This window comes from Blennius ocellaris (genome assembly GCF_963422515.1).
Source record: "Blennius ocellaris genome assembly, chromosome: 6".
Taxonomy (NCBI): Eukaryota; Metazoa; Chordata; class Actinopteri; order Blenniiformes; family Blenniidae; genus Blennius; species Blennius ocellaris.
In genome coordinates, this window is record NC_137655.1 from 17,583,252 (window position 1) to 17,609,392 (window position 26,141).

The 26,141-nt window shown below is 38.4% G+C and overlaps 1 protein-coding gene across 1 annotated transcript in view; it reads right to left on the reverse strand.

Annotated features, from left to right (window-relative positions):
- The window catches only part of LOC308131307 (glypican-6-like), a 91,393-nt gene that overhangs the window by 28,388 nt on the left and 36,864 nt on the right, over nt 1-26,141 (reverse strand). Inside the window, exons 4-6 of the mRNA XM_080498004.1 lie at nt 22,539-22,704; nt 4,957-5,087; nt 4,152-4,295 (exon numbers count right to left, since the gene is read on the reverse strand). Coding sequence (XP_080354130.1) covers nt 4,152-4,295; nt 4,957-5,087; nt 22,539-22,704 — 441 coding nt within the window. The remainder of the gene's footprint in view (nt 1-4,151; nt 4,296-4,956; nt 5,088-22,538; nt 22,705-26,141) is intronic.

Consider the following 26,141-nt stretch of genomic DNA (forward strand, 5'->3'; position numbering starts at 1 on the left):
AAATTAGGCATTCTGTCAAGCAGTCTGGTGGAGAAAATGTCAACAGCGGTTAAGTATTTAGAATAATAGAAATAATAAGATGATGCGAGGGATGCTATTAAAAACAATCCAGTTATTCCACAGCTGAGACGTAAAGGCCTTCTGACAAGATGTTTTCATTTCTACTCAGTGAGCTACTTATACTTTGTTTTTCTTCTATGACTGATGAGCATTTTCAAGGATTTTGACCCTTTTTTTGTCGTGGGTAACACTTAAAGGAAAAGATGGGCTGTTTTCCTTCATTCAAGAACATGGACACTACAACAATCACAAAGTCCCTGATATGACTCACACTGCACATCCAGTGAGGTTACACTTTTAACACAGACAGATGCTGCACTGCATCACAGTTTGGGAGATCTACACACTTGTCAGGCAAACACAGCTGCTGTTTGTTGATTTATTTTTTAAAAACATTTGGGGAGTAATTACAGTCTTTATTAATAGCAATTAACTTGTATCTCCCAGTGAAAATCTGGAGGTTTTTGTCTTTTCGTTAAGCATAAGTGAGAGACTTTGTAAAAGGAGTGGGAGGGTATTTCACATTCATTAAATGAACAAAGGCAGCGCTTATTCAAAAACTGATGCACCCCAAAGTACAACTTTGTTAATCTGTGATGAATCAAGCAAAAGTTGTTATTTTTAACATGGAATAATTCGGTTAAATGGTATATGGATTTTACTCATATAGAGCTTTATTTCAAAGCTTCAGCAGTCATTGCAAATCTTAACACACTGATGTTGATGGCTGCCATGCAAGGTGGTCATCCTCCATTGGGAATACTTTGGGGTTCAGTGTCTTGCTCAAGAACAGTTCGACACAGGCACAAGACAAGCTATGAATTTCAACTGTGTAATCCAAAGACAGCCCACTCCACAAACTCAGCCACAGTCAACAAATACACAAATATTTGCTAATTCGCACAACTAGTATTACAAATCACCTCAAAAATCTAATCAATACAAACATTTTGACAAGTTCTTTTACTTTGCTTTGGTACTCAACACGTTATATAATCATCGGCACAAACAACCTCTACAAAAAAGAAGCACCTTTACATCAACAAAGTGGCCAGGTCCTTGAGATTTCTATTTCCAGTTAGGTGCTTAAGTAAGATTGAGAAAGAGCCGGTAAACACCACAGGTTTTGGGCCGTGGTTGTGTCTAATGCTGCACGAAACAAAAGAGGCCTCACAACAAAATAAACCCAAAAAGCAACAAGGACATATGCAGGCTTATAAGAAGGAGGGTCCTTATACCCAATGATTAAAAATACACCTTATAATCATTCATAGGTGCAAAAAGAAAAAAAGAAAAATTCATAAGCAATTCCAATTTGAATCAAGACTATTTTGCAGGTGCAAATAATGGTTGAGAGGAAGACATTGCATACAGTTGATAATGTCAAAAGTATTGCTTTGCTCCCAAAAAACAACAAAAACACACACAAAAAGGGAGCACACAAATAAAACAGTACTCCCAGTATTCGATTGCAATGAAAAAAAAGGGGGTTTGTTTGGAACAGGAGAAGACGAAACTACATCAGGAAGGAAACAGCAGCGGCGGAGATGTGACGATGTGGATGAGAAGCTGACGACAGGCCTGCAGACATGCGGCTGGAAAACATGACAATCCCATCGGGGCAAGGGTGTTTCATGTTAAATAAAATCAATACTTTAACCAGGCCAAGTAAGACACTTTTTAGTACTGTGATGGAGAAGATAGAGCAAAGAACAGAGACGCTGAACGTATGAGTCTGTTTTCAGTCTTAATATATGATGGCTTTGAGTAGTGCAAAATTACATTTGTTCCGGATTAAACAGTCAAATCAAAAAGCCTGTGGCAACTAAATCACCAAGGAGAACTTTTAACATCAATAATTTGAACGAGGCCTCGATTGAAGACAAAAAATACCAATGAAAGAGAAAAATTTGTATAAAATGCCACAAACGTAATGTTAAGTTAATGCAAATGAAGTAATTCAATCAGATGTTAATTTGCATAGTTTAGTTTGTACAGCATTGCAATTTTATTGTAAATAGCATGTTGATGAGCATCGAGACACTCATTGTAAAGCTTAAATCTAAACAGAGTAGCTTTGAGTTAAAACTCAACAGTACAAGCAGGACAGAGCCAAAAGACAAACCAGGTGGGTGTTTTTTTCCTTCTTCTTACTTTCCATGAGTCTAACGACTTGCGTTACAGCCTATTACATAAATGTCATAATTTGCAGCTTCCTGTGGTGAGATCAGCACAACCTCCTCAGGCATGTTAATAATAGAATTTTCTGCTTGTGTAAAAGGGTTAAGGTATATTACGCTGAAATAAATATCATAATGCCAGTGGGTTCCAGTTTTCAGGATGCTGTAAGCGAGCAAATTTCCCAGGTTTTTTTTTTTTTTTTTTTTTCTTCTCCAAAACAGTCTGGAGTCTGCAGATCACTGTACCACTATAACAGATGCTGTCTGCAACACCGCTCCTCCGCCTCCTCACAGCTCTCCGTCAGCTCTGACGGAGCAGGTCATTTGCTGATTGGCCAGAGTCCTCAAGGAGTTGACTCTATTAACTGCGGAAATGAGGGTCCTGGATGGGGATGTGTCTCGAATAAATATGGTGGTTGACCAAGATTTACGTTGGATATTAGTGAAGGAATCCTAGCCAGCTGAGGACACCACGGCTCAACATTCTCTGTGGTATAAGAGGCTTGACTGTAAAATGCTTTGCAATAACAATGTCCATGCCACAATACACCACATTATCAAGGTCTGAAGACGCCTCGTATCAGAATTTCCTGCGAAATCACAGGAAACATTTCAGCGTGAGTGCGAGACACTGAATCCCCTGTGAGATGAAAATGAGACGATGACCCCTGGCACATCTGCCTGCCTCTCGGATTTACAGGTCACAGGGCTTGCTAACTCATAAACTCCAATGCTCTGAAAAGTGTCTCAGGCACCTCCATCAACACAACATTTAAACATCATTCTTCTTTCCTGTAATCATATAAAACAGCACTACAGAACAGTCCCATCAATAACATGAGTATAAAATGTTGAACCTTACACTGTGTTGCATGGCATTCCAAACAATCCTCTGGTTTGCAGCATAAAGGCAGGGAAACAGAAAGTCTTAATTAATGCAGTGTAGGTGGAAGAAATCATTGATGGACACACAAAGCTAAAAAGGCAGCTGCTGTGTTTAAGACATCAAAAATGCATTGAGAATGAATTAGATTGCGCAGAGCCATAATTAGTATTGAATAAAACAAATAGCCCATTTGTTGATGTGGGATTTCAAGAGCCAGATGGCAAAAAAATTACAGCTTTTCAAATTATGTACCCATTAACTAAATAACCTATTATCAACAGACACAAAGCACCAAGATGTTTGTTTTTACTGTACATGTTTTAAACACTGTGGGTGAGGCTGTCATTCTTCTAGACAGATTTAATAATTCAGTACCTTTCAAGAGTCAATGGTGCAAAAATATAATTCATTTGAATCCTCCAGTCATAAATACCAAACAAGCTGAGGCACAGTTCGGAAAGATTCACTTTGAATATGGCTCGAGGGGAGAAAAGAAGGGCACAGTGGTTGCAAAGGTAATCCATGATGAGAACTGTCTCTCAGCTGAATTGGACTGTCAGACTCATGTTAACCTTTACCCCAATGCAGCATTTTGGATTTCAAGGTTGCTTGAGATGGAAATCCATGTATCAAGATCCCATTGAACAAACATACAGATAATCTGACAGAAAATGAAGGTGTGCTCAGGAACAACAATTGATATGGTCAAGCTCACAAAATCCATCCATCCCCTTTCATCCGTCTCTTTTCTGTTTGCCAAGTACACGGAGATGAGAAGGGCACTGAACACAGCACATCACACCTTGCACTGCCCTCATGGGGTAAAGCCGTTGATTCGTTAACAAACACAAATCGATAGAGGGGCCTGAATGGAGGACAAGTACAAAGAATTAATTTCCGGCTCCAGGGGCTTACGATGGCAAATCACCAGCTTTAATCAACAGTGTCAAGTCAGAAAGACAAATGATGTTTACACTGAAGCTGCGTCTCGCCTGAAAACAGCAGCATTGGCTTTGTTTCCTTACCAGTCTGTCCAGGCTTGTGCCAGCTGCAGTGGTAGGCCGCTCCTCCGGGCTGTAGGGCCTGAAGCGGGCGTTATACACATCCGAAACACCACGAGCAGACCGAGTGATTCCTGCGGGTTTTGGCTGGCCACAACCTTGAAAAACCTGCAATTACAAAAACATGGGCACCCAGCTGTCAGTGGTTTCAATGACTCTGGATGCAGAAAATAGGGAAACACATGCTGTTTTGTTAAGGTTTTGTGAATCATTCCCCCCACAGTACTGGTGTGACAGTGCCTTACGTCAAGCAGAGGTAACCACCTCGATAGGTGATTCAACCAGGAGCTGTGGCCATTGCTATTTAGGATGGCGGAGTTAAGTTTTTACAGGGTTTTGGGGAAAACACCACATATACTTACACCATAAACAAAACTGCATCTGTTCCATGGGAAAGCCAACTAAGCATTTTGTTTTGAATGGGAACTGGCATCCAAATCGGTGTAGGCAGAAAGATATTCCTCACAACCACCTACAATTTTTTTTCCTTTCTGTCTACAATTTTGTGGGCAGAGGGAAAAAATGCAGTAAAACACAGGAAACACATTAACTACTGTTAGTTGAACTAAGATTATCTGACCAAATTGAAACGTATAATTCAAATACAAGGCCTAAACTTGGACATAATTAGAACATTTTGTGCTCCACACCTTACACACCGCTCACAATGACTTTCACCAAGATTCTTCCTCAGTTTGTCAAGAAGTTGGATTTCCACAAACCAGTCTGTGTCTTTCCTTCTTTAGGAAACAGCCTGTAATTGACATACCCTGTAGGAGACCTGGGCACTGTTATCTTGCATATTCATGATGGCCTCTGAAATCTTGACATCAATGGGCTCCATGACAGATTCAATGTTGAAGGGACCCTCCAGCCGCTGTGCCACCAGCAGCATGGCATCTGTCAAAACAGAGGGAAGAAGGTGTCAGAGGGTCGAGAAAGAGGTGCAAACATACACACATTTTGATGTAAACGCGCACATGTTGACTTAAAAGAAAGTCACTCGAGGATGTCACTCTATCTTCTATATTTCCAAGAGTGGCACAAAAATGCAGGACTTATTCAATAGTTTGAGTATTCAAGAAAACAAAATCAATTATTGGTGTGTTGTAAGGTCACAGTCTTAACGGTAAATTATTACGGCACTGTGTTCTCATTCGTCGCCAGCCTCCCCCCCGTGATCCAACACTCATGAAGCATGAATTCTTCTTGAGGCAAATTAAATTTTCATGTAGATCAAGTCAATCAGGCCAACAAAATTTTGCCATGCTGCACACAGCCGAGAGCTGATGAGTCATTGATTTAATACAACTTTTGAAAGCAAAGCATTTTCTTTACTTGTGCAGCGGGAAAGGTCAACGGCTCATTAATATTTTGTGGACACAAGCCAGGATGCCTTGTTGAACATGAGACACTTTACATTACCATCCTCACTTATTTTCGTCACTTTCGATTAACACCTCTAATGGCTTTAAAATATGATCTTATATACAGGGTAATTAATATGTACAACTGTGAGTGGTGCAATTTCCACTGCAGATCAGACTAATTAGGCAACTGCTGTTGCCCTTTCGAGGCTAAGTGAGTGGAATGATATTTCAATGAAACAGAGCTGAAGTGTTGTCAACCGCAGGGGGTTTTCATATTGATGTGCCACCATTTCCATAATGGTAGGTCTGAGTTTGAATGGCGTGCCACGGGGAGCTGGACATAACCAAACCACTAACTCATGGCAGTGAAAGTCTCAGATCTGGAGACAGGACTTAGATAGTCTGTCATGACACCGTCCACAGACCTCCCAAGACACAACCTCCCCCAGAAAGCCTGTCATAATGACTCCAGCATAACCTCGTAACTAAATAAGGTCATCCTGACATTTGGATAGAGAAGAGAAATTACATCTTTCATACCCCATTGCACCCTTCACGGTTCATTTTAACTACAACCCAGTCTAAATGTAGCTTGTTGTGTTTGAAGAAAAGGGTGGTCTTCTCTTCATAGACAAATTATGCAATGCCATCCATTTATACATTTCTTCCTTCATTATATACCTTCATCCAACTCAGAGTTGTGGGGTTGGGGCCAGGCAAAACACAGAGGCAGTCAACACACCAATACTCACCTACCGGCCATTTGATTCATGTTTTTAGGCTATGGAAAAAAGTGTGGTACCCTGAGATAACCCATGCAGATATGAGGAACATGCAAACAGCACTAACTCAGAATTTAATTAGTATTGTAGGTCCCGAAGCAAAAGTCCTAACCAGTTCACCACTGTCCAGAACAGATTATAGAAAAGAGAAGAGACACAAAATTGATGATAGAAACTGTTAAAAACACATAAAAGCTACAAACTGAAAAGGAATGGGAGCTAAAGGCACAAAAGAAGATAAGCGCCTGACAGAATCGACAAAACAAACAAACAATCTTTGATAACAGAAGTGTCCAGTTCTGTATTCATTCGAGACTCAAGATCACTAAAAGCTGAGAAACATTAGCTCAGCTCTGGTTCCATTTCCTTTTCAATTATGGCAGGCTGAGCCTTTGAAGAGCTTTTCTGTTTGTTTACTCAGTGAATTGTAAAATGCCTGTGATGCTCACTGAGATCGTATTAAACAGATCATGTCGTTACCAAATGGTTTCATACAGTTGCGTTTCAGCTGCACCACTGTGCAACCATATGGTCTTTAAGTGGATCACACTTTGCAAAGGCAGAAAGAAAGACTGCTTTTTAGCAGTGATGATGATACGTATAAACTAAATCCAAATTTTCTGACAAAATTAACAGCATGTCTGACTGAACATTATTGAGAATACAGTTTAAATGCTTTATCTTTTTATCTTCTACTTCTTGAGGACAATTTCATGTGGTCATACTGTCAAAATATAAACATAGTTGATTTGTTTAGAGTGTGAATTCTTTCCGCTGCCTCAGCTGCCTGTAAATCTGCACAGAAAACAAACAGACGTGGAAAAATATCTGAAATTAAGAGTAAACCGTGTGAAGATTTAGGTTAACAAAGCCAACTGGGAACATATTTCATAATAGTAGGATAGAAGTGTGCCGTCAACATCACAGACGACGGCAATCTTTCCCAACAATGGTGACTTATCTGCAACTTATCAGATTGGCTCAACAAACAGAGAGCAGCGAAGTTTGTCTTCATACTAAGCGGAGGGAAAGAAGAGAGAGCAGGAAAGAAGAACAGTTGCTGATTGGGTTGAGTGGGGCCAGGGTTTGGCTTTGTCCCAGTGGAAGAGGAGCTCCCACACCGCATGTGAAAAACTTTACCTACATCGAGAATTAATGACTCTCATTTATGAGGCGAGCATGTAGTCCAGTCCACTGTGGCATGGCTGCCACCTCCGAGCCAAAGTTTCACTGCATCACTTTTGCAGCGTGGAGATAGGCCAGTGGCCAGCCAGAGGAAATCTTGTTATCGTCACGCCACAGCCATGCAGATAGAGCTATCTCTTTCTATTCTCAGCACTGCTTTTTTTAATTTATTTTTGAAAGCGACTGACTCACTGGATACAGGCATAGAAATGTAAAAGACACCATGCCCTGAAAGGCATCAACCACACACCCTGTGTCATACTACAAGTTAATGTTACATTGGGTGAAACGTGCTTTATTTAATCTGTTTTAAAGAAGAAGAAAAAAAAATGAAGAAAAAAAAAATACTGAAGGAGGTACTTCTACTCCAGACTTTGCCTCTTTATCGAGATTGATGTCCACTTAAATTCAGGCTATGTCAGCCAGGAGCAACCTCCAGCAGACAAGGACAAATAAGGGAAGTGAACAGGCCCATCTATAGCGTTTTGCCTGTGAAGAGTTCCCCGGGATGAAAAATGGCTCTGGTACAATTCAGATTCTATAAAGCATAGCTCATCTGTGGTTCAGTCAACCAACTAATAGTGCTATGAAATGGTAGGAAACTGGAAGAAGGGGAAAAATGTATGTTGTCCCTCGGCCACATTTTTGTCTTGTTCAAAACAGAATACCTCGAGTGTATGCATACGGACACAAGTAACACATAAAGACACGGTGCATGGGAAAGCTTTGACTTTAAAATGAGTGTCGACAGTAAAACGAAGAGTTCCTCTGATATAACCATGGAAACTTTTTCCAAATATTATTCATTTTTCATTGAAATCTCACAAATGCTATGTGGCCACCACTGAAGCCTGAGCTGTTTTTATTACCTTGAGGCAAGGAACATGTGAATTTATATTAATAATCTACTCTGCAGCAACAGGAATTACAAGCAGCATACATTTCCTTGTAATAACTTGCAAAATAAGAGTTTTCACATATTTGATCTACTGTCACGTACAGGTAATGACTATTTGTTTGTCGACAGTATTTCATAATGTGAACCAAAGTGAAAAGTGATGCTGATTCATGAACCCATTCGTCAAAGGCTGAACTATCTCACTGCGTTGTGGCACATTTCTGAATTAAAAACATGCATCCAAAACGATACATCCTACTGATTTCCTTGATTCATCCCGTGGCTTCTGGTTGTGTCAACATTCAGATTAGATACATTTTCTTTGCTTTGAAATGTGCCATTGATGTCCCTAAAAATATCCTTCAAAATGACTTTTTATGATGATGTGCCAACATGAGGTAAAAACTAATTACCCCATAGTATGGTATCAATTACTTGTTACATGTGGCCAGAGGATCTAATCAGCCATTCAAATCTTCCAGACAATAATAATCATCACTTCTTTTTTTTTTTCGGATTCTGTGATTTTGAGTGAAATGTAAAAAAAAATATTTCCATTTAATTTGATGCTAACTGTTGTACTTACATTGGGATATACAGCATGATACCAATGGGGAGCACACTCGACATGCTCCTACAGTAATCAGTTCAAACAACAAGATCGTTTAATCATTCTATGAATTTATAACAAGTGGCATTTCACATTACTCTTAAAGTTTCAGTTTGAACAAAAGTTGCCGACCCCTGGTTTAGATGGTTTTGGATCATGCATCATTGCAGGTTTAAAAATCTTAATTCCTCTATTATTTTGATAAAATACATGCAAATTAATCATCATCAGCCATGTTTGTATGTTGTGTTCAGATAAGAGGACAAAATAAAGAGTCAGAAATACAAAGTGCTTTCTAAACCTCAGTATCGGATTGTCGTCGTAACACATTAGAAAGCCAGCGTGCTTCGACTTCTGGGAATAAATGTGGCTGCAGACACTCAGTCTTGTTTAAAAATAAAGCCTGAAGTGTTCATCCTCGTTCTTTTCCCATTATTACTCGGCAAATTTGGAAATGAGAGATGTCGGCAGTCTAAACAGTAAGCAAGACACGTAATATAAAAGCCATATATTGGAGCAGCGCTGATAGAGTGCAGCGCTGCAAATTATACTAAGCAGCATAATCCAATAAAGGGACTTTCACGATGAGATCATGTTACTAATGGCGTTGGAGATGTCATGGTATTTTAGTCTATGGGTGTTGACAAGGCTCTTTAAACCGTTTTACCCACAAATATGTTGAAGAAGCCGCTTCCCCCTGTCAGTATCCTTGTTCGCACTTTATGAAAGCCTCATATTACAGGACACATTACAACCACAAAGCTTCAGATGTAATCTGGACAGCCAAAACAGTCAGTGACATGTCTCACTGCTCATAACGCTACCAGACGGAATAATTTGTTCCCCTTTACAAAATTTCTCTCTTTCTGCAGATTCATAATTGCACAGGTGGGATGTGAAACCATAATTAGATCCACTCAGCCACATCGTCGTGTAACTGTGAGTGATTAGGCAAGCAAATAACTATAAAACTACATGTAAACCAGTGCTGTTGCTACAGATGCCACTGCACGTAAAATTCAACATGTTCAATGTCGGCTGCCCCCAGAAAAAGCACAGAATGTTCTACAATATTTGCTTGAATTCTGCAGATAGAACATGTTGAAAGGAAAGTTCAGGTCGTGTCAATATCCTGTCAGCAGCAACTCCCCATTCTGAAGCAAAAAGAGCGAGAGTAATTTGCTCACTTTGAAGTTCTATCAAAAATAGGACGGTTAATTAGGATTTGTATGTGTCATATGCATTAGAATGAGAGTTTAATTACGAAACATACCATAGATCAATATCTAAAGACCTACCAACCTCACTTCCACTTTGAAAGTCTAAAAAAAAAAATCTCACTACTATTCCTCCAATAATGCTTTTGCTTCATATCAATCCCAAAAACTAAATAATTTATTGTGAACAGTACATATTTTATTAAAATCTAAAATATTATCTGTTGTCTGGTACAAATGAACAGCTGAGGAGTTAATAGGTATGTGCTGACTAAATAGTGGTCAAATCGAACTATTTCCTTTAAAAAATAAGATTCTCTATGACTTTATACAGCTCACAGTCACTGATTTCTTCAGCTTTATTTGTAAGCCGATCTACTAATCCTGCTGTGTGACTTATCAGGGATTTATTAGATGACCTCCATGAAAAAGGACCACAAAACTGACCTTGCAGCCGATGTGTGGTGAAGCAAAACACACGATTTGGTCATCAGAGCTTAAGAATTGAAGTTTTGAATGACATTTGGGCAAGCTGTGATTTTCTCCTCCAGGTTTATGTTCAAGAAAAATGAATTGTCTCAAATGACAAATGATCTTTGCCTTCATCTTGTATGGGGCTCATTTGTATGCTTAAAAGGAAACTATCATTATCAGAAATGATAATGATAACCCCCAGAGTTCTACTGCTGTTGCACAACATATGAACCTCTCTGTAGCCCTCTGGGGAGGCCAGCACTGCACTTTGAAAACCACTGCTTGTGACGTTAAATCATTCTTTCGCTTCATTCATGTTCTTTTAATCCATGACAGGGAAGCTTCTGAGCAGCAGTAGTGAAGAATAGCTGTTCCTTGAAGCCATGTCACTCACACCTCTTGTCTAATCGTTGTGGCTTGTTGGAGCTCCTGCTAAATGAGGGGGTTCAGAAAGGAAAATCCAAATGCTACTCACCAAATGCTGGTTTCTTCAAAAATACAATGAGGAAGAAAAAAGGTCTTCTAAGCAAATGAACTTAAGTTATTTTGGGAATTTTTTAATGTGTTTTTTTTCATCTTAGTAATTCCGTCTGGATTTTCTATTGTGAGTAATTGTAAGCTTTTAACGAGCGAAGAGAGCACTTGAATAAATCCGCAACCTTCGCTTGGCAATCATTCCTGCTGAAGAAATAAGCCAGCACATAATCACCTGTAATACACCGAAATTGTCATTTTTCACATTCCTGTATGAATTAAGTACATACTCTAGTGGAGATAGTAAGTGGGATTTATTATTGTAAGGCACACTTTTCTTCCTCTCTGCTGCTTATAACAGAGGTCTGCTCACAGACTTCTATATACATAACTCTGTTTTATATAGGTCTATGCTCCTGCTCCTCGAGAAATCCATCATATCACTTATCACCATTGTTGTGGTTATCAGGTTAACACCATGGGGAGGAGAGGGGGTGATGACATCATTGTTTTCTGCAGATGATGTTTTCTTGGAATCTTTTCCAGTCCACACGTCAAAGCTGAGCTGGCATTTTAGAATTTTCACACTCTGGGCCCCATGTGAAAAAAAAGAAGTTTTCGAGCTCTTAAAAATGCTACACCCTGTGGATGATCGCACAACAACGTTTTTGCTTGAAACACTGTTCTCTGCCGACAGGCCGAGACTAAATTTTTGTTCAAAATGTGTTTTTACATATACAGTGTTCTGAATGGACAATATTACGTTCCTAATTTGGCCGTCAGCCATCGAAACCTTGAGAACCCCTGGTTTAGATAGTAACATTTACATTTACAACATTGGGGGATTCATATTTGGACATATTTTATCTTTAAATATGATCAAAATGTATTCATCCACTGGAGACTTAATGTCACAGGTTATTTTACAACAGCATATCCAGATACTCCAATGTGCTGTGCAGTAGGTATACGCATCATTGCTACAGTGAATATCCAGCTCTTTCAGTGCAGCTTCTCTCATTCGCTCGCCCACTCATGGGCTCTCCGACTCCGTCTTCTTTTGTCTGATCAGACGGAGAGGCGCTTCACCCGATTTCAAACAGGGCCGACCACTGAATGAAACTCCAGAAAGTAATAGAAGCACCTGTTCGCTGAAGGTGAGCATGTCTTAGCCTTATTCCACTCCGGTCTGGATGAAGGCCACCGAGCCTGGGTGTTGTGATCCACATTGACATAGACAATACAAGGTGTTGCTGCAATTCCAACCTGTATCACTCTGCTGGTTTGAAAAGGTTTGCAAAGGCGATGAGATTAACTAGATTTCTGAATTTATGCTGTTAATAAAAGCATCAGAGAATAACCCAGCCTCCTTGTGCAGTCTATTTGTGAGGTCTGACTTTCAGCCGCTGTGAGAGGACAGTCCACTCACAGTGTGTGTTAGGGCTTTTTTTTTTTTTGCTGGTCAATATTTTATTCATGAGAAACTTTTCACAAAGCAAGAAGTATGTTGCTGCCCTGAATTTTAATAAACAGGTTGTGGATGGTTACAGTTACCAAGTGAGACAAATCATCTAATTAAAGAGAAACGAACAGATAGAATCGATGCAGATAGTTTCCAGTGTGGCGGCGTGTTTCTCCACAGAGAGCAATAACCTGTGAACATCCCAGCAATTCCAGTGCAAAACAACAACAAAAAGCTCACACACTTCACCTCAATATAGCTTAGGTTGTTGACAATTGGAAGGGTGCGAGAGAGAGAGAGAAAAAAATGCCATCACAGGCATGAGATACATGTCAACACGCACAAAAAATAATGTAATGACATCGAGGGTGTAAACGGCAACAAACAATATTTATCACCATGGCATGTGACTGATATTCAAACGACCGCAGAGGTAAAAGGCATCAATTTATGCAGACAGCCTGATAAATAACATCAAAACTGGTTAAAAACAGCCTGCTTTAGAACATTAGTCAACAAGAAGAATAGCCAACTGGAGAAAAATTCTTCAAAAAAAAAAAAAAAAGACATAAAGATGATTGTCAGTTTGATGAAAAAGAGATATTTAGAAAGCGGAAAGCATGACGATCTCTCTGTATCCCGCAGGATACATGCACGATCATGCAGATTGTGTCCGGTGCAGCGCTCAGGTGCAGCAAATAGACTGACATCTGTGCATCCGTGGCTTCATGCCTCAGATAAATCATGTAATTAAAATGTATTCCCACTCCTGATCTCATGAAATTGCACATGGGCTGTTTTTTATGTTTGTTATAATAAGCTGTGTCGACAAACTTCACATCAAATCTGTGAAGCAAGGACTGTGAATGAAAACTAGAAGTTATATGTGAAATACGCCTTAAATCAAAAAAATACACAAAGCCTGCACTGATTTTGACAAGCAAAATGGAGAGAGAGCAAGTTTCTTTAAAAAAAAATGAATACTCAGCAAAGTCTATTTAATCCATTGTGTAATTTATTTGATTCAATATTAAAGAATGAATAGTTCTATTTTGCAGATGTGGATTAAAACTATATTCACTAGGTGGTATTAATGTGTTTATCCTGTATTTTCATATAGTCAAAGGTACTTTGATCAAAAACTACTAAGTTTGAGTTCTGTACTCATGATGTGGTGTGAACTCTGTGGTCTGATGTCATACAGTGGGCAGGGTTTGCACACAAGCTGATTCCATAGTTGTTCAGCCACACACAGTTTTACACACTGTACTGCTGCTGCGGGCTCCAGCTGCTGACACCCAATAGAGATTAAGCAGAAAATGATGTGATGATCCAAGAAACACCAATGCTGCAACATAATAGCTAGCAGATTCCCATGGATGTGAAATAACTGGAAATCACCCATCCAGAATCAACTGCACATAAATGCTCCAAGAACAACAACTAAATTATTGGTTTTCTCTGTTTATTGATCTCCAGAAGGCACATATGTAACGTGCACGTTAATGTTGTTATTATGACGAACCGAATGAAGAATATCGTTGCGGGTGTTACCGCTTGTTTAGTGGAGAGCAACGTTGAGCAGTAAAACTTACTATTCTACTCAATTTTATGAAATCTATGTCCTACACATTATGATAATTTGGGGTGAAAACAACAAACTCCAATTGTGGTTTAAACGAACACCAAAAATCCAAAAGCTAGCAGAGTCACTGACAAATGAACTTTTTAAACACGCTACGTCTATGTATATAAACAGTGAAAACTGGATATTTGTGAAATGCTGGCACTATGCATGCCCACTGTGGTCGTAGTAAAAAGCTCTGCACATGTGTGAGAAGCTGCACAATAACAATGAATGAATTCAGGTGCCGTTTATACCGTTCGCACTTTAGAGTCTTGCGGCACTAAAGAAAAAACTAAAGTAGAAACTAAAATAAATCAGTATATTTACTTCACCATAACCTGGATGGAGACACATTTGTCACATACAGCAGGTAATGAGAAGAACCACAAAGAAGGAAAAAAAACACTTTCCAGGAACTTGAACGTTACGTCGTGCCGTTCTCTGCCTTCATGGGTATTGTTGCTCTCTCCACAACGACACAGACACACGTCGCTTTGCTGAAACGGGCGTTTATTGCTCGGCTCCCTCTTCCTTTATTGAATCAGCCGTTGCGTCTTGAGAATTGTTATGACAGTGTTCAGACATGCATGAGTCCGTGGAAACAGAACACAAGGTCACACTTGGTAACAGAAACGATAAATTGTACAAAACATCCAGATTTTGTCCCTAGCACAAATGCTAATCAAATTCTTTTTAATTGTCAGCACATAGAGTGTTTCCTTTTTTTTAATGTCATGATATTAAATTGTACTGCACTGTAATGATATGCAAAAATACTATACTATACTAAAGTATTTTAATTTGTTACTTCCATCCCTGCTTGTGATTGATCAATTGATTATGTATAACGTAAGTTATATTAGTTTCACAGGACCAGTACTTAAAAATATCTAAGATGAGAGCCCACAATAATATCGAAAGTAATTTCTTGGTCACATTTTAAGAAGCTTGTCTACTTCACCTTTCATTAAAGAACGAGCCAAAAAAAAACCAGTTGTGCTAAAACATTTGATTTCAAGGTCGTTATTGCTGCAGATGAACACGATATGTCTCGGATGCGTTTTGCATTTTCCTGTCATATGAATACAATTTCAGAAGACTGATGCGATTTAGGATGGAAACATTCCCCACATTAATTATTACGCACTGGCTTTAACAACAAATACTTAGTTTCAAAGAGAGATGAAACATCAAAGCAAATGAGAGACTTTAACCATTTTGAAGGCGCAGTACAAAAAACAGTCACTTGTGAATAGTTCCTGAGACTTTCCTAAACACTTTCTGAGGAATATATATGGCTGTGCAGCTGCTCTCCATGCACACATCTGTTTCAGTTTGCCTCCGGCGAGGCCATTACTGCCTATTTCTCCCCTCACATTCATACAGTGGATAAATGTAGGTAATGTGAAATGGCTTGTTTGTTTTTGCTCCTTTTTCTTTTGCCACACGTGTGACTCTTGCAGCATTGTGAGGGAAATTGTTACAATCCAAAACACAGCCTCCAGATTTAAAGGATTTCTCACGTTTTGGTTGGATTAGTTTGCACTTCTCCAGCCTCCTGTCTTTTCTGGTCAGTGAAGCCGATATATAACGTTGGTCTGAATGGATGCCACAGAAATCAAGATGAATATCGTGAAGTCAGCTGTGCAAGACTTCTTCCCCGTTTCTCCCAGTCGCAGCTGAGTAATATCAGTGCATTTGTGACGCATAATTCATATCACATGGCATTATATATTAAGCTAATTTGTCTGTCGGAGAACAGGAAAAGATCTTTCCTGACAATTTAACTCCAAAAGCCAAGTCAATACCTTTTTTTTGCTTAGACTTCAAGCTAATTGAAAATCTTTCATCCTATAATGAGCATGAAATGTCAAAGGCAAAAGATATAGAACTGGCATTTCATTTGCACCAGGGAACAATAATCCAATTGACAAGAGCTCAGATAAAGACAGAATGAACGGAGCCACAGGATTAATGGCAGAAATGCGTAACTGTCAAATTTAGCTGGAGGTATGTTCAAGTTTTAGACCTTTCAGCAGAGTAAATCTAACCATTTCTAGTTGGATGGGAAGGAGCTTAGTTGGTCTTTGTACGCAAATACTAAAATCTCTCACTGAATCACTACGAGTCAAAATGACCAGGATATTGTTCAAGAGTTCTGGGGAACGTTTGTGACTCTGAACAGGATTTATGGCTTCCAAAACAGAGGGACTGACATTTCACTCTCCAAAGGGCAATTACTGGAATACCAGAGAGAAGAATTTCAGCCTCATTGTCAGTTGAAAGGTATGTCAGGGGTCGTCCTTCATCGAAGGCGCTTTAAAGTCACACAAATAGAAAATTAACTGATCGATAGTAAATACACATTAATCAAGTGCTTATATTACAGAAACAGGATCATATAAAATATTATTAATAAGGTGTCAAAACTATTGTTTAATATGATATATTTAATCTACCAGGCAAATTTTCACCTATGAGGACTATAAAATATCATTAGATGCATTTTTATGAGTACATTAAAGTTCATTAACAACTATTTTTAATGTTTGAAGGAAAGATTGAATGTTCAAGAATCATCAGTGCCCGTTGTTTAGATGACTATATGATGTTTTTATAATTCACAAATACAATGTGAGCCAAATAAATGTGGATTTGGTGCCACATTGTTCATGTCAAACGTTACAAAAAAAGCAACCTCATTAAACGTCAACAATTGTTCATTCAATAACAATATATATGAAGCATTCTATGATAATGCTATAAAAAAACACAAACATCCTTTGTATTGTCTAATTAAAATGACATGGAGGCACATAATGGACTGATGTTTGAATACTGGAATGCACTGGTTGACCTCCAGTTGAAAAACAGCAGTATCCAACAATACCCTGAAATCTGAACTGATGTATATTTGCACTCTGCTACACCTATGCTGTTATGAAGGTATGAATAAGTCTGTCTCGTCCGTCCTGCTGCATATTATTGAAACTAAAGCGACTGTGAATGTGTTTCTTTTCTTGTCATTAGGTGTATTACCATTGAAATAAAGCCTTAAAACTCGCGGCGTTAAAGGGGTTGAAAACCAAATCGGATTATAGTATCAGTGCAACAGGATTGAGATGAATCAAAAAAACCTTGATTCAAATTACTTCAGTTTAGAAACTTGTTCCATCCAACCAAACCTATTAAAATCTCACACCGAGAGGTAAACCTCATGTCGGAATTCCTCAGGAGATCCACATTCAAATACTTTGTTGGCAACAGCAGCAGGAATCTATATGCAAGAAAGATTTTCTTTTCAGGTTCCTATCAAGGTTTCCAACCCTCGCCCATACAAAGGCTCCCACCACCCTGCACAGGATTAAGCAGTATAGAAGATGGATGGATGGATTCTAACAATAACTCAACAAAAATGAATACACTTTTACTTCATTACGTGTGACCACACATATTTTGCAATATTCTAGCACATTTTGTAATAATCTGCTGTATTTTGTAATAAACAGCCTGAACAGAATATGTAATGAATTTCCATTGTGTAATAAACTGTAACTCATTGCAGTTTCTTCAAATGGAATTCTTTTTTGTCTAAATGTAATATTAAGTTGCATTACTAATGGCCAATGGTAAGAAAATTCGGACTCTTAACCTTTTGGAATAATCACTGAAAAGTATTATAAAATACAGGAACAATGATGACATATGGTTTTCAGGCTAAATGTGAGAAATACACCGGATTATAACAAAATAATGATTTTATTACATAATGAAGTGAGCATTTTATTGAGTTGTTAAATTTGTCCTAAAAGGTCCTAGAAAGTGTTTTTATGAAAGCGTGTTTGGTTACATGTTAAACGTATGTTTACATTACATTCAGTGCTAAAACTACGTGGCAATTTTAATGAATAGTGAAATAATAGTGATAAGTCATTATACATAGAAATAATAAAGTATTGTATTGTCTATTATTTGTTTTCTTTTTATCTTTAATTCATGAGTAAATATCAATTGGAACATGTTTTGTTGTATTCTTGTTCAAAATTAAATACAAATCTAAATAAATAAATAAATAATAAATAAATATAATAAATAAATATCTCCAATACATTCAACTATAAAGTATTTTATTAAAATAAGTATTACATTTAAACTCCACTTCAATTGCTTTTTAGCAGTATTTCTTGATAAAACCTTGGTTACGTGAGGCATACAGTATTCACATAATCCCCTTTGTTTAAAAAAATGTTTAAGCGAAACCACAATTCAAAAACTCTCAGAAACCATATATTTCTTTCATCAAATCAACTTGTCTGTTCAAGTATGGTTGACATTACTGTTAAAAGAAAACTTTGCTTATATCACTGATGTCAAACTCCACACTTATACACAAATTTCATATAAATGTATAGCCATTTAAAAAATCAGTGCTTCAGAATAGGTTGAGATGTTTTTCTTACAATATAAATGAAGTAAATCGCCTGGTGAAAATAAAAATAAAAAGAGTGGTGCTGCACAGCTTTACCCTGAAGCTCTCTGCAGATTTCACCCTTGTGGAGCTGCTGCTCATTGTTTTGCTTCGCTGGTCCACAGAGTCCCGATGGCCTTCACAAAGACCAGCACAGAACTTTTTTTTTGTTTTTTCACTTGTATCAAGGTCACCAGGTTACTCAAGCTGGTGCTACACCACAACAATAAAATGGCGACATGCCAAATGTGCGAGGATCTCGGGAAGAACACTAAACATCAGCCAGTCCTCTAAAAGGAAATAAAACTAATCCCATTTTCAGGAGATACAGCACAAAATAAGGGCTTAAAGGGAAGTAATTACTTGAAAAACATTCATCACGCAGACAGTTGCGGTGATGCCCTGGATCTGCTTTTTTGTGCTAACGGGCGCTTGTCTGTTAATGTACGCTAAGTATGCTCAAGCAGAAGGCAGATTGTAAAAGCTGTTCTCCTGCGGTTTGTTCAGATTCAGCCCAGGGATCTTAAATTTTGTTCGGCTATGCTTACCACTTCATGGTTCGCTCACTTTGCATGCTTGTAATCTAATCCCATAACCAGATAAAATGGTCCCAAAATCGCTCTGCCGCAAGGAAATGACCCCAAGCGTGCGAGCAGCGTCAGAAACAAATGGTCAGGAGCAAAGCAAAGAGTTCCGGGGCAGATGCAGCGGTTCCACCGAGATGTGATCTCGACATCACTGAGTGCACCGGGGATTACAAAAGGAGAGGGAAGCAAGCGAGCCAGCACGGCTTAAATCCACAGGAATACCGAGACATGCAACTAAACTGCTGTGAGTAACGTACCTGTCCCGTGGCTTTAACGGCTCAGAGTGGTGCCTATTCACTGACCTCGGTAATATAGTATTTCATGAATAACACCTACTCACAACAACATATTTCAAAGAAGTCCTTGTGCCTGAAACATTTGTACTGAAAAGTACTTGTTTGTAATGAAATCTCAAGAGAAATGAGATTAAATCATGCATTTTCTTGTACTTCATTAGTTAAACCTGAATGAGCTTGTACACAGATTTGTGAATCACTTAAAAATCCTCTATTGCCTTGTTAGATGATGAAAAAAACAAAAACAAACCTTTATTAATCATATTTGATGAGCTGTTATGATATATAGTCATATAAGACATGGGGCCGTTTTCCCAAATCATATTTGTTTGGATGCAAAGCATTTACATATCCCAGCATGCTCAATGAACCATGCAAAAACCTTCAGCATCAACAAGACAGGTCTCAGCAAAGATGGAAAAAAAAAGACATTCTGGGATGTGATTAAATAATTACAAAGCCTCAATATCGATTTGATTATTTCTTGAAATCAAGTCTCACCACAGGTTTTTTTTTAATTGTATTTATTTTAGCTGTGTCTTTTTTGTTGATCCGTGTTCAGTTACAACGTAGACTTGCTGAGTTTCTGCCCTTCTTGTTACACTCTGGATTCAAACCAAGATCCCTCACAATCAATGTTCATATTTAATCCATTACTGGGGGACAATTTGTGGTGTATTTTACTCTATTTGGGGCAGTTAGTGTCTTTTATATTTATCTGAGACTTAAAGAATCGCTAACATTTTGTATTTCTTATCTTTCCATCAAGCTCATTCATGTTAGCGGTTTGGTATCTGATCGGTACACATTTCCTTTTGAATTTCTCTTCACAAACTTGGCACTACTTGCGATGCACTTTTGCCTCTTTACCAGTCACCGTTTAGCCCAGCGGGAGGGGAAAAATCTCATTAAAAACATATTTTTATGCGAGAAATGTTGACGGATAAATGACAAGAACAAATAAAAGCAGTCCTTATCTGAAGGCTCCATGGGTGTCAATAAAACTGATGTTGTCAAAAAGCGACAACACCACCATCTTTCTTAAAATAGAAAGTGATATCCTTCTATGCAGCAGAGCGGCGTCTTTAAACCCGCCTCCTGACAAAGTGCATGTTTTTGATCTGCGTTATCATTGTTGTCTTGTTCGACGTATTTATAAAGGCTGATCAAAATCAGTGTGGAGTGATTAACAATCAAGATAAATAAAATGCATTAACACCAAGACTGTGGAGGCAACCAAAGTGAGCAAAAAGTCAAAGAAAGAAGAAATCTGCAAATTAATTCAGTTTCACCGACTGTGTGACTTAACCTTGTAGAAATTCAAACTACATAAATTTAAATATTTCTGCATTATACATTCAGTCTTATTTAAATGCAGCTTGCAGGAAGTGATACCCACAGAGCCAAAAGCCTTTCTTTTTGACCACGGCGTTGTGTTTTTCTTACGAGCATGACAAATAACTGAAAAACTCTGAGCACTGCATGTGGCATTAGAAACCAATCTGTATTGGAAAAGGTGTGCAAGTTCTCCCACTGTCACCTAATCAACACCCATATGTCCTGCGTTTTACTCTTTAAACTGCTTTCAGGACATTGTTGAAGTTTGCAGCTTGGAAGATTATTCCACACAAACTATTATTGGTCCAGTTTAAAGCGTGTCGTGTCACTTTTTGGTCTGCAATTAATGTGCAACTCTTTGCAAAGCAGCGTACAGCTATGAGTTAATGGTGAAAATGAAAAACGCAATTAGAGAGGTTCATTAATGTGGAGTGCGACCATGATGTAACATGTGCTGTTGGCCTCTATATCTACCGCATGCATTCGTTGCTTTTCAAATTAATAATAACCTGCAGAGCAGTACATGTATTGTCCAGGTTGCAACAGCTAAAGACTTAAAGGTATCTCTACAAATCTTTAAAAAAAAGAAGCTATTATTGTCTTATTTCAAGTTCAAACTTGTGAAATGGTACAAATAATTAGAAAAAAACAGCCTTGAAGCATTTAAATTCATTCCCATTCAACATGAACGCTCAGCTGAACAGAGCTGGAGTCGGCTTTACTAAGGGACTCAAAATGGATTCATATCAGATTAAAAACAATGTGGGATAGATGTCAATACTGCCAACAAGAACACTTTACAACAAACAGTACATCAACTTTTGGAGCCTTTGAACAGCTTTACTGCAATCACATTTAATCAGTGTAACAGCAGCCTCACACATGAGAATATCAACAGCTCGTGCTTAACAAGTGTAACCAGCTAAAACACAAACATTTTTAAGTGCTTATGGGTTTCATAATGGCTTTAGTGTGTAGTTTTTGTGCTGTGATGTGACTGATATAACTGAAAAACAGCAAAAACAAAATCTGATTTACAAAACTAGTGCATCTAAAACCATTCTAATTAGTGAATAATGTCATCAGAAAATTCTAGAATTCTTAAATTAAAACTTTTGAAGGATTTAGTTAAATACTTTAAAGTGACAAGCCTTTGGTAAAAAAATTATAAAAAAAAAAATGAATAAAGATCTGAGCTTCCGAAATTATATTTGTAGAAGCTAAAATGGAATAAAAGAAAGACGTGATATTCCCTTAAATGTGCAATGAATCTAAATGTATAATTAATCATCACTGTTTTAGATAAATCTTGAAATGGGAATAACAATTCTATGATTTTTTTTGCACCTCTACATTTGTGTAACTTCAATAAATTCAATAAAATCTACGGTACTAAAACGATACTTAATTGTTCAAGACTTTGTAACGCTTCAAATTTGATTTATTAGATAATGACACTTTTCTCCATTTCTTGAGAGACCTGCAGTAACCCTGAGGGGAAGACGAACACACCTGCAGAGCTCGGGGGTGAAACTTGCCGTAGCCATGCTGGACGACACTTACCGATGTACTGATTCCACTCCGGGTCCAGATCGGCTTGGTTGGCCAAGCAGCCCTTCATGACGTTCAGGCAGTAATTCTTACAGGGTTTCACTGCTGGCATGCCCTGACAAAAGGGGCAGTACAGCATCTTTGTCAGTGCTCTGATGCAGGCCGGCGTGCTGCTCACCTGCAGGGACACGGAGCGCGAGCGGTCATTAGTATGTGGGCAGCACCAATTAAATATGATTAAAGCATTTGTATAATTTCGAGCTCTCAGAATTGTCAGATTTTTGTGTCACTCTGCTTTCTGAATGCTTTCAACAGTTTTATAAGTATCCTGTAAAACGGGAAGAAAGGTTTAGAAATCTCAAATGGTAAGAGTTCAGTAAAGAGCTTTTTTTTTTAAAGACAAAAACATTCACATTTACAGTTTGCTGATTTCATGAGCACGGTCAGTGAGAATATCCATTTCAGTACAGCTTGCATGTTCTCCTGTGTGTGCATATGTTTGTTTTTTGCCTTCTTCCTCTCATAGACCAAAAAACATGCATCCTTTGTCCTGTGATAAGACTGGTGATCCGGTCTGCCTTCCTCCTTTATTGGCTGAGGATCGAGTCCGGCGCCCACTAAACCCTAAGCTGGATAAAGCCGTATTGAAAAAAGTAAATACAGAAGATGAAGAGTTCTAATATACATTAAAGCAGAAATTTGAAAGACCCAACTAAAAATCAGCAAGGCTGCTTGAGGCATGATCCTCATAAAAATAACTTTAAAAACACATTATCTCAACACTGCAGCAGGGTTTAACAGCTAAAAGACATTTGTTTCAAGTTTAGCCAAACTGCACAACTTCAATGAATTACATTAAAATGGTGTAGTAAGAAGATATGAAGATAAAGCTGCTAAGATGTGATTAAATAGATATTAAAAATAGTCATTATTGTCTGTGTTTTTCACTGGCTGGTTATTTAACATTGACAACCATTAAACATAGTACAACTATTAAATTGAGTCTAGTTTTTTTTGTTTTTTTTTAGTTTAGACACCAGACAGTGATTTACTGATAGACAGACAGTCAGAGAATAAACACGTTCATTATAAATGGTTCAAGTCCCAGTGAAATGAGGTGAGAGGTTTGATTTTTGTATCTTTAGCTCATCCTGATGAAAACAGCTAGTCCAGAAGTGGAGTGGAGGAGTGGATGTGCTTTTAAGTTGAATACTGCCTTATTAAACACCTGTGTGCAGAATGAGTCATCAGATATCCACACTGTGATACAGCAAGAGAAAAGGCATGGATTTATTGAGGCATTTGCCTGAGATCAATAGACGAATGGACAATTAGACCATAGACATACAATAAAACCTGAGGAGCCAGAGCTGCAGCATGTTATTACAGTCACTAAAACATTTATATTGGTTTGGTCACAGCAAAATCTTTTTTTTTTTTTTTTTTTAGCAACAATTCAATTCCGAATTTGCTGGAATGGCATGACAATAATACAATTTCTCAACCTTCACTGAAACCACAGTGAGCCCAACATGTGTGTCTGACTTTGGTCCTGAAACAAATTAAACCATTGATTTACAAGTCCTTCGTTTGCCTTTCAAGAGGTGGCAAATTAGAGGCATTGACAGCTTAATTAGGCATTGTGCACATAAAAAAACTGGTTCTAATTCCAAGTCACTGATCTATATTGAGAAAGTAGCCTATTCATTTGCCTCCTCTCAAGTAACGTCAACTCTTAACCACTGTGGATGTTGTAAAAGAGAGCAGAGGCGAAGAGGTGAAGAGCCTATTGATGTCCAGACCCAGAAACATCAGCCTCCCCTGGAGCCAACACTTGGAAGGAAAACACCAATGAACGTGCTGGAGAAGTGGCTGAAGCTTCGAAGTGTCCGTGCACGAGAAAAAAATAAAATAAAATGTGGCATTCATAGGCTACTGCAGATTATGACGAACCATTGAGGGCCAGTTATGTACGTGTGTCTGCTGTGAACTTTCAGGAGCTGCTGCCTCACTCACACCAGCTCCCCCACACATCGTGACTCTTCACCATGAAGTAAACAGTCTGCGCGTGCATACAGATACACTGATTGGAGGTTTTCGTTCTCACTGTGGGGAGCGTCTGCTGGGGGACTCCTGCTGAAGGGAGCTGCTTTTCTGATGGCAGCATTGATATTTGCTGTTGGTTTTGTTTTGGATTGAGGTTGATAACTTTATTAAGCTGCATCTTTGTTTTAATAAAAAGCCTGATTTGTTTAATTCCACTGCCATTTAGCCTATTTAGATCCAAAATAAGATGAGACTTTTGTACAAATTATTTGAAAAACATTGCTTTATTATGAATGAAACTGATTTGAATACTGTATACAGTCTGTTACCATATGTCTTATTTAAGCCATCTTACAATAATCAGGGATCAATCAGCTGGATCATCGGCTACTGTATAATATCCAGGTCACGAGTCTGTATAAAGAGCAAAATGTTATCAACATTTTGCCATGTGTGAGTTAGTATAGCGACATCTGAGATTGCAAACATAAGAGTGACTGTGTGACCTACTAAAGCTGATTTCTGAAGAGAGAGCAGCACTCAACATTCTCACTCTCCACATGCAAATGCTTACACTTTGGAGTCCTGTTGAGATGTGGAAATGAAAGCTCCTGGGTCGCAGTTAATGGACTATTTTCTCAGTTCCGTGAAGCACCAACAAGCGTCGAATTAAGCATCTTTCAGTCAAGACACCTGACATTTCACACTATGCCGCAACTTGCAATCACATACTCATATCTAATTTCCTCACAAAAATCAACACTCAACAAAATGCTCTGTTATTCTTTTAGTGGAGAGTGAAAGATATGTTGTGAGATGATTTAAGGTATCGTAATATGGCTTTGGACAAAAATTTGTGCTAAATGACTTCATTGTGAAGATGGAGGAGGAAAGAAATTGCTTCACATGTCATTGTATAAAACTAAGGTCCAGGTGAAAAATCAACAAGCAATCCTTTGTGACTCGCTGAGATTTTTTAACACCACTTGAAAGGCTGAAAGGATGTTGCCAAAGCAGCGATCTCAATATCAAGCATCGGTGGAGCTGTTTTGTTTTTTGAGAATTGGCAGACCACATGTGGAAGTATTGAGGTGACAACCACCACTTATAAAGCAAGCAATAAAAACTTTTTAATTATGAAATGGACAGCTAAGTGCAACCCCACAAAATACGTGGGCTCCGTTCTCTTGAAGGTGATAAAAGTTTGTTGGCAGAGCTAAACTTTGTTGGCTGAGGCCCATTGTTCAGCCCCAGTGAGTTACAGTAGTCAAGGCTGAAGGAGAAAGGAGCACGGTTGACCTTCTTCCAAGTCTGGAAATTTGAGAGATGACCCAATCTTGGCGATGTGTGTTAATGTTTGATGTGCTTCGACCCCTACTTTTATATCCATGCAGTGACAAGAATCATAAGGAGAGGAGCAAATAGATTTTTGTAGCCCCACAGAGCTGTGCACACAAAAGAGAGCTCTGACACAGCTATAAGCCTGCAGCACAACATATAGGAACAAAACAACAAGTAAAAGTAGATTTAGAGGTCAAGAAACAATCCATTATTGCATTAGTTGTAATC